The 14393-nt window shown below is 41.8% G+C and overlaps 1 protein-coding gene across 2 annotated transcripts; it reads right to left on the bottom strand.

Moving 5' to 3' along the window:
• Positions 1–144: 144 nt before the first annotated feature.
• LOC128016081 (ADP-ribosylation factor-like protein 6) lies at positions 145–13320 on the bottom strand. 2 transcript variants are annotated; one of them, XM_052600462.1, is made up of 8 exons: positions 13268–13320; positions 9243–9388; positions 9058–9119; positions 8896–8964; positions 8680–8774; positions 3122–3251; positions 1768–1823; positions 145–1197 (listed from the first exon to the last, which is right to left on the bottom strand). In XM_052600462.1, the coding sequence occupies exons 2-8, from the start codon at positions 9363–9365 to the stop codon at positions 1172–1174; spliced, it is 561 nt and encodes a 186-aa protein (XP_052456422.1). In that variant the 5' UTR covers positions 9366–9388; positions 13268–13320; the 3' UTR covers positions 145–1171. The 2 variants fall into 2 exon arrangements, with proteins under 2 accessions (XP_052456422.1, XP_052456431.1); XM_052600471.1 differs by lacking the exons at positions 145–1197; positions 1768–1823; positions 3122–3251 and adding an exon at positions 3301–3655.
• Positions 13321–14393: the final 1073 nt, after the last annotated feature.

Below are 14393 nucleotides of genomic sequence, written 5' to 3'. Positions count from 1 at the left end.
AGAGAGAGAGAGAGAGAGAGAGAGAGAGAGAGAGAGAGAGAGAGAGAGTTTATTCCTTATTAATGTAATGCTTCGACAATACTGTGCAAATCATGCCAAAAAAGCTCATTTGAATTTGAGAGAGAGAGAAATCATACACAGACCAAGCCCCAGAGTTAGTTTATTCTTTAAACATTCTATTACAAGATCCCTTATTAATGAATACTAATAATACAAAAAAACTTTTGCTTTGCAAATATTATGTGAAATTGTAATCTGTCTAGACAACACGCGCACACACACACACACAAAATGTTTATGGAAAATAAATAACTCCAGAACAAAGAGAAGTGTTTCCTTTGTGATGGTTTGAGGTGTCATCATTTCTCATTTTCATACTGTTCAGTGGCGACATGCATACAATGCATGAAAAGTACATCATAGCAAAATAGTGACTAAACAGCAATACTGTACATCACTACAGTAACAAGCTTTGACCAATTTCTCATTCCATAGCAGTGGAATAAGCACTGCTTGGGAATGTTTTCTATTCATAAACAAACATAGCTAAGATATAAAATATTAGCCACTGTGCCCCAGCTGTCTGAGAAACCTGTTACAGTGAGTTTCTCAACAGAATTACTTCACAGCATTGGCAGCCAAGAAGTGTAGTGTAATTCATCAAGAAAGAAGGTGCAATGATCAAATATTAGATGCACTGTCACATTCATATTTACACATGATTATAGCATAATAATAGCTCAGGTGATCAAAAGTGGTGAAATATTTTGTGATCTTACTCACTTGGAGGTACTCAGAAATGTATATGGCCAAATTTAAATTTTTGTTTAAATTCTAATGTGCCTGGGCAGCAGGGAATCTGTCAATCAATTATTGTGCTAATAGGTTAAACTTCACTGGTTTTGTGTGGCTTTAAAAGAGAACAACTGTCAGAATAATGTTTGTGGTGAGATTTAAAAAGAAAAAGTCTGGACTGACAACTTGTGATCAGATCAACTGAGACAGTTGTTCATACCTAGAGCAAACAGGGCCATAATCAAAGCCAAACAGTTTATTACACTACCAAGCTAACTGACAAAGACCGTTTTTGTGCCCAAAGTTGAAACTCTGTTGTGTCTGGTTCTGCCATTGCAGCTGGTGAGCTTGGCTGTTTTCATATTTCAGGAGGTTTTTACGTTTTCATCGTTCTGATTTGATCTGTTAAAGGGAGGGGAAACAGAAGAAGGATTTAACTCATTATACATTTAGACTTAAAAAAAAAAAAAAAAAAAAACGGACCAAACTAAAACAATGGGTAGAGGAGAACAGACAGCTGTGAACTTCATTGTTACTGACTTCCTCAAATGCACCTCTAACAACAAAGGAGGAGGGGGGGCTGAAATAGTTTTGCATCAGTTTGGGCTGTATCCCATCTTTGAGATACCATCGAAAGATTATTTGCTTTTGAATTTCTTCTATAAGGCCAAAGTGAAGTGGTGCAAGAATAAATACAGCCCAAAAGGGATTTCTAACATTAAAGTTATATTTAGCTGTACAATTAACCAAAGATCACACACATGTAGGAAGTTAAGCTTCGGTACTTACTGTGGAATTTGTTCTAGGAGTGAAATAATACAAGAATATAAGAGGCATTTGAACACTATTTATATAGTATATGATCTTTTTGTGTGATATCTTAAAAAGCATTTCAGTTAATCTCTGTAGAAAATAATAATTCAAAGACAAACAGGAAATTAGACGCACAAAACAAGGAATAGGTGTATTTACCTTGCAGCCAGTCTACACCCTCCTGAAGACCTTCTCCTTTCACTGCATCACTTGCACTGTAATTTATTTAATATATGCATTTAATATGTATACTGCATGTGTATAACATATGTACAATAATGTTCAAACATTTAGGGTCAGTATGATTTCTTTTTTAAATGTTACGCAGGGACAGATTAAGTTGATCAAAAGTGGCAGTATAGCTTCATATACATTGTAACAAGGTTTTATTTCAAATACAATTTTAACTTCCTATTCATCAAACAATCCACAGAAAAGTATTAGTGTTTCCACAAAAAAAAAATAAGCAACAACTTTGAAAACAAAGTGCACTGCTAATAATAAGACACGTTTCTTGAGCATCAAATTAGCTTATTCTATTCTATTTTTTTTTTTTTTTTTTTTTTTTTTTAAGGATCATGCGACACTGAAGACTGGAGTAATGCATTACACCAATAAATTATATTTTATTACTACAGAAAATAACTCATTTTAATAAAAAAGTTAACCATATTACTGTTTTTACTGTAGTTTTGAATATACATACTGTCCAAAAAACAGTGATCATGATCAATCTGTATAAAATAAATCAAGATTTGGAGAGGAAAACCCCTTAAACAAATACACACACCCCCTCTTTTTTCAGACATGGCAGGTTTACCCTGAGGAGATATTTTCAAATTGGTCACAGATATACTTTAGGATTGTGATATTGCCATCAAAATTGAACATGTCTCATGCAACCTTTGTAAAAACCAAAGAGCAAATTACCACCTCTGGCTCGCTCAGGGTTCCTCTGAGAAATCTAATTCCGTCCAGACAGGAATGCTTGTCACTGCTGTATGTAATACTTTTCCTCATTTATTATGACATTTGTTGAATACTGTAACTAAAGCTAAATCTGTTGCCTGCTGCAATAGCTTGATGATTTATGTACTACTTCTGACATGGCATCCAAAGTACAAAGTACAATACATTCAAAGGACTGTACAGTATGTTCAAATTTTGGTCGCCAAAAATTCCATGAAACTTGTGAACTGTGAAAATTATGTGATCTAGGATATTTCACGTATGCCAATGTAAAGATTGTACATCTGTCCCTCACAGCCTTGTTTTCATCAGTGTTAAATTCAGAACCTGACTGAGGTCTACAGGCTCTCTGACTCCCCATCAATAATAATTTCCATGATCCCAATCTCACCCAAATCAGTATATGACATTTCAAATGTGCAATTAATAACTGTTACTCAAACACGGTATAGAAATCAGAATAGACCTTTACATATTTTTTCATTAAGCAAATTATTTAAATGAAAGCAGACCACAATCTAACGAAAAATAATTTTTTTCTTACCAGATATGCCATGGTTTGTCCTTAATATTTTCCAGACACAAGAGCTGGGAGACCTTTACTGCCGACAATGCATCCCTGAGGTCCATCTTGTTAGCGAAAAAGAGTATAGGTATCCTTCTGTGCTTAATATCTAAGCATGCCCAGAAAAACAAACATATATGAATATTAGGGTGCTTTTAAAGGACTAGTTCACCCTAGTTCACTAGTGAAAATGCACTCCTCCTCAAGCCAACCAAAATGCAGATGATTTTGTTTCTTACAAACATGCTATTTTTTTGCTTCACAACACGTAAAGTGATGAAATGCAGTCATGGATTATGTCAGGGAAAGGAACAGGATCCAACTGCGGTTGAATGAATGACACGTTTTATTAATAAACTCAGAGGACTTAATCCACAGGAGCACGAGACAGGCAGCACTCTGCATGAGCAGCCAGCTTGATGATTCCTATGACGACAGCCGCACAGCAGCGGGGAACAGAGTTGGAGGCAATGCACAGGTAAGTAGAGACAGCCGCCTGATAGATGTGGGTTACTGAGTAACGAGAGGCACGGTAGGGGAAAAACAAAAACAAAAACAGATCGACTAGACAGAGGGAAAGATACAAAAACGGAGTCAGCAAACTATGACAAGCAACAAGAAGCTTACTTAAGCAACGCTTACGGACTGACACAAGATAATCAGAGCAAGACAGGGTGCAGGTGAGGGAGAAAATGTTAACAGGGATAACAAGAAGGGCGGGGAAAACATAGCGAGAATAATGAAACACCTGGCGAGCCACCAAAACCCAAATCATGTGCTCCAGGACAGAAAAAGCCTTAGCCCCCACTGAGATCATGACAGTACCCCCTCCCCCAGGAACGCCACTAGGCGACCTAAGGGGGGGGATTACCCTGTTTACGGCAGAAGTCGTCGATCAGCGACCGATCCAGAATATCCCGAGCCGGAACCCAACTCCTCTCCTCCGGACCATAACCCTCCCAGTCCACCAGGTATTGAAAACCCCTGCCACGACGACGAACATCTAGTAATCTCCGAACAGAATAGGCAGGAGAACCATCCACTAGACGAGGGGGGGGGGGGGGGGGGGGGGGGCAACTTGAGCCGTATCGCAGCCGGATTAAGGACCTTGGTGATCTGGTATGGGCCAATGAACCTGGGTGCCAACTTGCAAGAGGCAGCCCTGAGAGGCAGGTCCCTGGTAGACAGCCATACCTTCTGACCACAGACATAACGGGGCACTGGAATCCGGTGGCGATCAACCGCTGCCTTGGTTCGTCTAGAGGCCTGGACCAGGGCCTTCCTAGCCTTCCTCCAGATGCGACGACATCTTCGAACAAAGGCTAGGGCAGACGGAACTGCAGCATCGGGTTCCTGAGAGGGAAATAAGGGAGGAGAGTAACCAACAGAACATTCAAAGGGTGACATACCTGTGGATGCTACTGGAAGAGTATTATGGGAATACTCAATCCAAGTGAGCTGTTGGCTCCAGGAGGCAGGGTTACGGAATGCCAGGCAGCGGAGAACTCGCTCGAGATCCTGATTGGCTCGTTCACACTGACCGTTGGTCTGAGTATGAAATCCTGATGACAGACTTGTAGAGGCCCCAATCTGTCGACAAAATTCTTGCCAAAACCGGGAGACAAACTGGGGACCCCTGTCAGAGACTACGTCCACCGGAAGGCCATGGAAACGGAAGACGTGGTCAATTACCAGTTGGGCGGTCTCCTTGGCAGAGGGGAGTTTGGGTAGGGGCACAAAATGAACCGCCTTAGAAAAGCGATCCACCACTGTGAGGATAACAGTGTAACCATTCGAGACAGGCAAGCCAGAGATGAAATCTAAGGCAATATGTGACCAGGGGCGAGAAGGAATGGGCAGGGGTTGAAGTTGGCCAATGTAGGGACGGTTAGAGACCTTGTTCTGGGCACAAACTGAACAAGCCAATACAAACTGCCTGACATCCTGGCCCATTGAGGGCCACCAAAATCGCTGACAGATGGCAGCCAGAGACCTCCTGATTCCTGGATGGCAGGTAACCTTAGATTCATGACCCCACTGAAGGACCTCAGGGCGTAACACTGCCGGCACGAACAACCGACCCGCCGGACACTCAACTGGTACTTCCACCCCTCGTCTGGCCTCCTCCACCCGCCGCTCGACGTCCCAGGAGAGAACCCCCACCACTACTCCTTCCGGGAGTATAGTCTCGGTAGGCACCTCCTCCCCCGGTCGCTCGAACTGACGGGACAGAGTGTCAGGTTTGACATTCTTAGTCCCAGGCCGGTACGAAAGGATGAAATTAAAACGGTCACTGCCAGGAGCTCACGATTACCTATGTTGTAGTTTCGTTCAGCCGGGTTAAGGCGATGGGAAAAAATATGCACAAGGGTGCACCTTCCCATCCCTACTGGAGCACTGGGACAAGACTTCGCCTACCCCAACCTCCGACGCGTCCACCTCAACAATGAATTGCCGTTCAGGGTCTGGAACAGAGAGAACAGGAGCAGAGATAAACCGGGACTTTAAATTATCAAAGGCCTCCTGAGCCTGAGTACTCCAGGTTAACGGTACCTTAGTGGAGGTGAGCGCCGTTAGGGGTGCAGCTACCTGGCCAAAATTCCTGATGAATTGCCGATAAAAGTTGGCAAATCCCAAGAAATGCTGCAGAGCCCTCCTGGAGTTGGGGACTGGCCACTTGGCGACAGCCTTGACCTTGGCCTGATCAGGCTTGATCTCCCCTGCTGAGACTATAAATCCCAGGAAGGGAACAGACTTAGCATGGAACTCGCACTTCTCCGCTTTGACATAAAGCTGGTTCTCAAGAAGCCACTGGAGGACCTGGCGCACATGCTGAGTGTGTACCTGAGGGGTATTGAAGGCTGTCTTCCACTCATCGCCCTCACGAATATGGATGAGGTGATAGGCGTTGCGGAGGTCTAATTTAGTGAAGACCTTGGCTCCCTGCAAAAGTTCAAAGGCAGATGACATTAATGGTAAGGGGTACCTGTTCTTTATAGTTATGTCATTTAACCCTCGACAATCAATGCAAGGACGCAGAGAGCCATCCTTCTTCTTGACGAAGAAGAACCCAGCGCCGGCAGGGGAGGATGAGTGGCGGATGAGTCCGGCCTTTAAGGATTCCTGAATGTATGCGTCCATGGCCTCTCGTTCAGGACCCGACAGGGAAAAAAGGTGACCCCGGGGTGGAGAAGTGCCTGGAAGGAGATCGATGGCACAATCAAACGGCCGGTGAGGAGGCAGCGAGGTGGCTCGGGACTTGCTGAAAACCAGCCGCAGATCGAAGTACTCCGCCGGGACCCCAGTGAGGTCAGCAGGCTCTACCTGCAACACAGGAGGCACAGACACAGGAGAAGAGGCAGGACCAAGGCAACATGCATGACATGACTGACTCCATGAAACAATCTGACAGCGGGACCAATCCACATGAGGGCTGTGCTGAGCCAACCAAGGATGCTCCAGAACAAGCCTGGCATGAGGGGACCTCAGAAGGTACAGCACAACTGACTCATGGTGATTGCCCGAGACAACAAGACTTACACGAGGAGTGGTGTGGGTGATGGTGGCGACCGGCTGACCAGAAAGACCCCAGACCGTGATAGGAGAAGGAAGAGAAATGGCTGGAATGCCCCAACTCTTGGCCGTGCAGTAGTCCAGGAAACTGGCTTCAGCGCCAGAATCAATAAGTGCCTTGCAGGAGTTACCTGAGCCCTGATACTTGATGGTGGCAGAGAGCTGGGTACGTGACTGAGGGGAGATAAGAGGAGAAACGCCCACTAGGACTCCCCGGTTGACTAGTGGGCTCTGGCTTTTTAATGGGCACGACTGAACAAAATGACCTGACCCTCCACAATACAGACAGAGCCCCTTCACCAGCCTATGTTGTCTCTCTTGGGCAGACAAATGCAGTCGCCCCAACTGCATGGGTTCAGGATCCGTCTGGGGTGATTGAGGCGGTTGTTGAGTCTTGAATGGCTGGGTATCTTCTAACCCCCAAGATGGACGGGAAGTCAAGCGTCGTTGGCGTAAATGAAGACGGCTCTCGACACGATTGGCCAGGTCAATAAATCCCTCCAGGGTCTTGGGCAGCTCGCGTGTCGCTATCTTGTCCTGAATGTCAAAACTCAGCCCCTCCCGAAACATAGCCCGCAGTGCCCCCGCATTCCAACCAGAAGAGGCCGCTAGAGTCTTAAACTGAATGGCGTACTCCGTAACAGAACGCCCACCTTGACGGAGCCGTGCGAGTTTTGAAGCAGCCTCATCCCCCTTCACGGAGCGATCAAACAACTTCATCATTTCACAGTGAAAGTCCTCAAAGTTCGAGCAAAAATGGGCCCTCGCGTACCAAACGGCCATTCCCCACTCGCGAGCCTTTCCCGTCAGCAGCGTGATGACATAAGCGATCTTCAAACGCTCTGTAGCGTAACGGCGCAGTTGCAGTGCGAACACCAACGCACATTGGGACAGAAAAGCTCGACATGAATTCGGATCTCCGTCATACAAGGGCGGATTATTAGTGTGCTGCTCGGGCTCGAGCAGAGCGAGAGGCTGGGAAACCGCCGAGGCGGCGGATGACAGAACACTTTGTAGTTCACGGATGCGATCACTTAATTCGGCCATCTGGGCAGTGAGTATCTCTACCTCCCGAGTGGTGGACGACAGCTGGCTGGCTTGGTGGCCGAGGAGAGCACCTTGGTGCGCGATAGCCGATCGAACGAACTCTTCACCCGCTGGATCCATTTCTGGTCAGTCCCTACTGTCAGGGAAAGGAACAGGATCCAACTGCGGTTGAATGAATGACACGTTTAATCGATAAACTCAGAGGACTTAATCCACAGGAGCACGAGACAGGCAGCACTCTGCATGAGCAGCCAGCTTGATGATTCCTATGACGACAGCCGCACAGCAGCGGGGAACAGGTGGCAGATCAGCGCTGGAAAGCCTTTGCCAGAGTTGGAGGCAATGCACAGGTAAGTAGAGACAGCTGCCTGATAGATGTGGGTTACTGAGTAACAAGAGGCACGGCAGGGGAAAAACAAAAACTGATCGACTAGACAGAGGGAAAGATACAAAAACGGAGTCAGCAAACTTTGACAAGCAACAAGCTTACTTAAGCAACAAGATTACTTAAGCAACGCTTACGGACTGACACAAGATAGAAGATAGACAAACACAAGGGCATGATAAAGGGAAGATAATCAGAGCAAGACAGGGTGCAGGTAAGGGAGAAAACGTTAACAGGGATAACAAGAAGGGCGGGGAAAACATAGGGAGAATAATGAAACACCTGGCGAGCCACCAAAACCCAAATCATGTGCTCCAGGACAGAAAAAGCCTCAGCCCCCCCTGAGATCATGACAGATTATTGTGATTGTAATGCTACATTTCTCCAAATCCATACTCTTAAAAAACTAATTTATCAACATCCTAGAAGGCCTGTGGGTGACTATATTTTCAGCTAGTTTTCATTTTTGGATGAATTGTTCCTTTAATTTAGATCTGAAAATGATGACTGAATCAGAGAATGAAATATGTACCAGGGTGATTCAAAAGGGTATCCAATTCTTCTTTTGCCACAACCATTCTTAGTTTATCCCCACTGTCAATGACAAATATGATGGCCTGACCCTCTCTGAAAACAAACAAGATAACATTGATAAACACAAAAAAACACAGATTGATTTCCAAGTGGCAGATGGCTCTTCATTAGCTCAGTAAAGAGAATCAGATAAGCTTGAATCAGAGAAACCTACTTGTAATAGTGCTCCCACAGATTTCTGTATCTTCCCTGCCCTGACATATCAAACACTGTGAAAGAAAGACTTCGGAGAAAACAGATATCGTGTTAGTAATATTTTGAAAATGGACAAAAAATTTTATCAACATTTTTATAGTTATGGCTTTCAAATATGCACCTTGAGGTCTTAAACTTTTCTATGTTGAAACCTATAGTTGGTACAATGTCTTGAGCATGAGCCTGCAAAGAAAAAAGGCAAGATCACAACTGTAAGCTCACATACAAAACAGAGGTCAAAGAGAACGGAATAGTCAAAAACCAAACTTGTGAAAACCATGTTATTTTACATTGAGTCTGACATACATTGGATGGCTTTAGCTGGTTGATGATGGTAGTTTTTCCACTGTTGTCCAGACCTAAACACAGCACGTTCACTTCCTTCTTCTTCAGGCCCAGCCACCCTGAAAGCTTGTCAAAAAGCCCCATTTGCCTGTTTGGATGGGACGCTTCTGGAAAGAGACCACATCAAAGACAAGCGCCATTAGATTATTTATTAGATGCATCCAGAGGCTGACTCCCACTTGGGACAACAGAAACATCGCTTTTTTTTCAGTCTCTATAAGGCACCAACTGCTGAAGGGAGCAGATCTCAGTTGTTTTAAAATACATAAAGAAATATACAAATACTAAGATCTACTTCTACTACTGTTTTTTTTATAGATTCCAGCTAATTGTGACACAAAGTTGGTAAGATTTTTGAGTGTTTTTGAAAGAGTCTCTTATGTTCAACAAGGCTGGATTTATTCAGAAAAACAGAATATTGAAAAATCATTACAACTAAAATTTACAGTTTAATCGTTTTACCATTTATTTTCAACAATACATTCCTGTGATGCAAAGCTGAATTTTCAGCAGCCATTACTCCAGTCTTCAGTGTCACATGATCCTTCAGAAGTCATTTTAATATGTTGATTTGATGCTCAAGAAACATTTCCTATTATTATCAGTGTTGACTAGGGTTGGGTAACGAAACCTGGAACCAATATGGCACCGGTACCTATGGAACCGATATGCACCGAACCGAATCAGAACAAAGATTTCAGTGGAGATCTCCTCCCCATCTTTCAGCGCAACACAGTGTATTTATCGATAGTTACAATATCTGTATCTGTGCAGTTCTTTGTCATAAATACAGTTTACATAAGGTCATGAGGGAGCAGTCGGTTTCTCATCTACTGTAAGTTTTCGCTTGTCACCGCTCATCACACCACAGCTGTTTCCTCCAGTGAAAAATCGAGCCCCTTATGAACGCATACTTTAATTACACTTATTTAAATATGCTTAACCTAATTATACGTATTTTATACATACACTACTGTGCAAAAGTCTTAGTCTTGGGCAGTCTGTTGTCAGACTGCTTGTGCATTCAACAATATCACTAGATTATTATTGAAATTAATGGCAAAATAAATGTTTGGAAAAATAAACTGATATTTCCCACTGACATACTAAAGCAAAAGATCGAAAATAACTGGCTTAAAACCCTTTTTTGGGGTTAACAAACTAATGTGCCTAAGACTGTACTTTACAAATGACATTGTTGCTAATTTATTAAGAATGAGCATACAGTCATTCACGGAACTGATTAAAGACAGTGACAGACAGCAGTCATTTTAACTAAATATCAGAGTGAGTGACAGAGATACAGTAGAAACATTATGTGTGGTTTTGTATTAAATAATGACCCAGATCATGAAATACATGTATTAGCCTTAGAGTGTGTGAATGCTATGTATTCATTTTGAATCTTTTTAAGGTTATTGTTATTATGTCTTTTTATTTTTTATTTTTCAATTATTTATTTCTTTATTTCTTTTTATAGAAGTATTGATTCAGGCACCGTTTCGGCACCAGTACCGTTATAAAAGTATCGAAATGGCACCGGTATCGAATATCCCAATCAATACCCAACTCTAGTTTTGACAGTTGTGCTGCTTAATATTTCTGTGACAACTGTAAACAGAAAGTCTAAAAGATCACAGCATTTGTTTGAAATATAATTTTTTACATGAACAGTTACTTTAGAATAAAATGTCTTTAATGCAGCCTTGATGAACACACACACACACAAACCTTTATTTTTACAGGCAAGTAATTAAGAACAGGTTCTTACTTACAATGGCGGCCTGACAAGTGGAATGACCACTCAGGGAAAGGGAAGTAGGGCTAAAATAAATACAGAACTGCTCACACCAATATTGTTATAGTAATTTATTGTTTTATGTATTATTTTATTTATAATATTTAATTATATGAATTCTAAATTAAAATACACACATATACATACACACACACACACACACACACACACACACATATATATATATATATATATATATATATATATATATATATATCTATAAAATATACACATACAATCTTTTTTCTTCTCCATATACACTGATCAGGCATATCATTATAACCCCCCTTCCTAATATTGTGTTGGTTCCCCTTTTTTTGCCCAAACAGCAGTGACCCGTCGAGGCATTGATTCCACTAGACCCCTGAAGGTGTGCTGTGGTATTTGGCACAGAGATGTTCGCATTAGATCCTTTAAGTCCTGTAAGTAGTGATTTGGGACCTCAATGGATCGGACTTGTTTGATCGGCACATCCTACAGATGCTCGATTGGATTGAGATCTGGGAAATTTGTGAACCATTTTTGCTTTGTGGCAGGACACATTATCCTGCTGAATGAGGCTACTGTCACCAGGGAATACCGTTTCCATGAAAGGGTGCACACAATGGTGGTGGATGGCAGGATCCAATGTTTCCCAGGAGAACATTGCCTAAAGCATCACACTGCCTCCGAGGCTTGCCTTCTTCACATAGTACTGTACATCCTGGTGTTCCCCAGCTAAGCAATTGCCATCCACGTGATGTAAAAACAAAAAAAAAAGGTTAATCATCAGGCCACCTTCTTCCATTGCTCCATGGTCTAGTTCTGATGCTCACGTGCTCACTGTTGGCACTTTCTGCAGTGGAAAAGGGGTCAGCATTGGGCACCCTGATTGGTCTGCGGCTATGCAGCCACATACGCAACAAACAGCGATACACTGTGTATTCTGACACCTTTCCATCAGAACCAGCATTAAATTCTTGAGCAATCTGAGCTACAGCAGCTTGTCTGTTGGCTCCTCGTGTGCACCAATGACCGTGTCACCGCCTTGGACCACTTTAGACAGATACTGACCACTGCAGACCGGGAACACCCCACAAGAGCTGCATGCAGTTTTGCAGATGCTCTGACCCAGTCGTCTACTCTAGGCATCTCAATTTGGCCCTTGTCAAACTCTCTCAAATCCTTGCGTTTGCCCATTTTCCCTTCTTCAAACACATCAACTCTGAGGACAAAATGTTCACTTGCTGCCTAATATATCCCACCCACTAACAGGTGATGAAGATAATCAGTGTTATTATTCACTTCACCGGTCAGTGGTCATGATGCTATGCCTGATCGGTGTATAGTATTGCCCTATTGTTTTAATAATAAATTATGCTATAATTAGAAATATTTTAATATTTGATTGAGATCGGCATCGTTGGCTATCCGCGGCTGGTTTGATAAGAAAATTACCTTGCTCCCTTTTTTAATTATCAGTTTTAAGTGAATTAACTTTAGGATTAACTAGAGGCTGTAGAATTAACTAGCGGCTGTAATAGTACATGAACCTAATTATCTTTAATCTGTAAACTCGCGGTATTTATATGCCAGTATATAGGGTCTAGAGAGAGCACCCACCTGTTATATATAGGATATAGGTATATAGGAATATATGAAAAGGACATACCAGTTGCATATCTTTACATGCCATCCATCCAATAACCCAACGACAGCAAAGATAGTTGCATTAAAAAGCTCATAACCGTAAAGTTACCTCTTAAACAATGCCGAAGATCAGAAACACATAAATGTAAAAGCGTAACGGTAATCTACGAGAAGAGCCTGTAATCCTCTGAGCTCATTAGCTGGAGCTTCACATGTGCGAGTACGCTACGCGTACGCTCAAATAATCAAAACACGTCCGTTCACGGAGTCTGTTCTGTTAAACACTCATAAACGTCCAGATAAAAACACACGATTATCATTTTCTGCTAATCTAAGGTTATTGTTTACATATTCGTTGCAGGTAAGGGCTAAAGTTAGCTGGCTGGCTAACCTGCACTGACGGTCTGCTGAACATGGAAAGATATTTCTTATTTTTCTCCACCGGCTCTGTTCAGGCTGTATGATGTCTGCTCCTTGGTTAAAACGTGATTTCGAAAGCATTCATATGATTGACAGTACGGGCAGTGAAGACGGAGAGCAGTAAACACACTTAACTTACCTTGCGTCCTGAAAACCGTACTAAACTCTTCCACTCACACGATCCGTTGCTAGGAGACCGATGACGCCTTTTCACTCGACTCACAAGTTTACTCAATAGCGTCATCACATGGACAAGAGTAGTTTTGCGAAAAAAAAAAAAAAAAAAAAAAAAAAAAAAAATATATATATATATATATATATATATATATATATATATATATATATATATATATATATATATATATATATATATATTTTTTTTTTTTTTTTTTTTTTTTTTTTTTTGTTTTACCTTTATCCAATACCAATTAAAACTCAAACTATAAAAATCGGATGGTATGAATTATTAGAACCTAAAATAAGTCATCTAATCATACACAAATTCACCAAAGTTTATTGTGTGAACTTTATTATTATTATTATTTGCCTTATTTTCCTACATCCGGTAGTGTCAGTGAAAACAGTATCTAACTGTGTGCATTTAGTATACAAAATTAAAAATTAGTATACAACAATAAAAAAATAACCTGTGGAATTGTCCTTAGCAAAACAACGAGCCTATAAGCAAATAAAAAAATGGGATCAGGAAGAATTGTAACACAGGTTAACTAAAGCAATGCTTGTTACACAACATGTTTCCATTAATGTATACCCAACATTGTTCTCTGTGTCACATTTATACACTTGGCAATCCAAAGCAAACCACATATTAGGCAGAGTATAAAATTCATTTGATAATTTTTTTTGCATTCCCTTTCATAAAATGCATTATCGTGTCATTCTTTACACTATACTGTACTGCAGGGGTTCTCAACTCTTGCCCTCGAGGTCCACTTTCCTGCAGAGTTTAGCTTGAACCCTAATCAAACACCCATAAACAAGCTCTTCAGGATTGTTAGAATATTAGGTGGGTGAGTTTGATCAAATTAAGGAGGTAAACTCAGCAGGAAAGTGGACCTCAAGGGCTGGAGTTGAGAATGCCTACTCTTCTGTTTGAGCAAAACATGTGCATTAATGAGCACCGCTATATTGTTGTTGTTGTTGTTATTATTTTTATTTTAAATCAAAATATTAACTAATTATGCTTAGACAAGACAGGGTTTCATCAGACATTTGGCAGGAAGGTCTGTAATGAATATTTCACC

This window comes from Carassius gibelio, chromosome A1 (assembly GCF_023724105.1).
Source record: "Carassius gibelio isolate Cgi1373 ecotype wild population from Czech Republic chromosome A1, carGib1.2-hapl.c, whole genome shotgun sequence".
Classification (NCBI taxonomy): Eukaryota; Metazoa; Chordata; class Actinopteri; order Cypriniformes; family Cyprinidae; genus Carassius; species Carassius gibelio.
The sequence above is the reverse complement of the archived record's forward strand: the minus strand, read 5'-3'. Positions and strand labels throughout refer to the sequence as shown.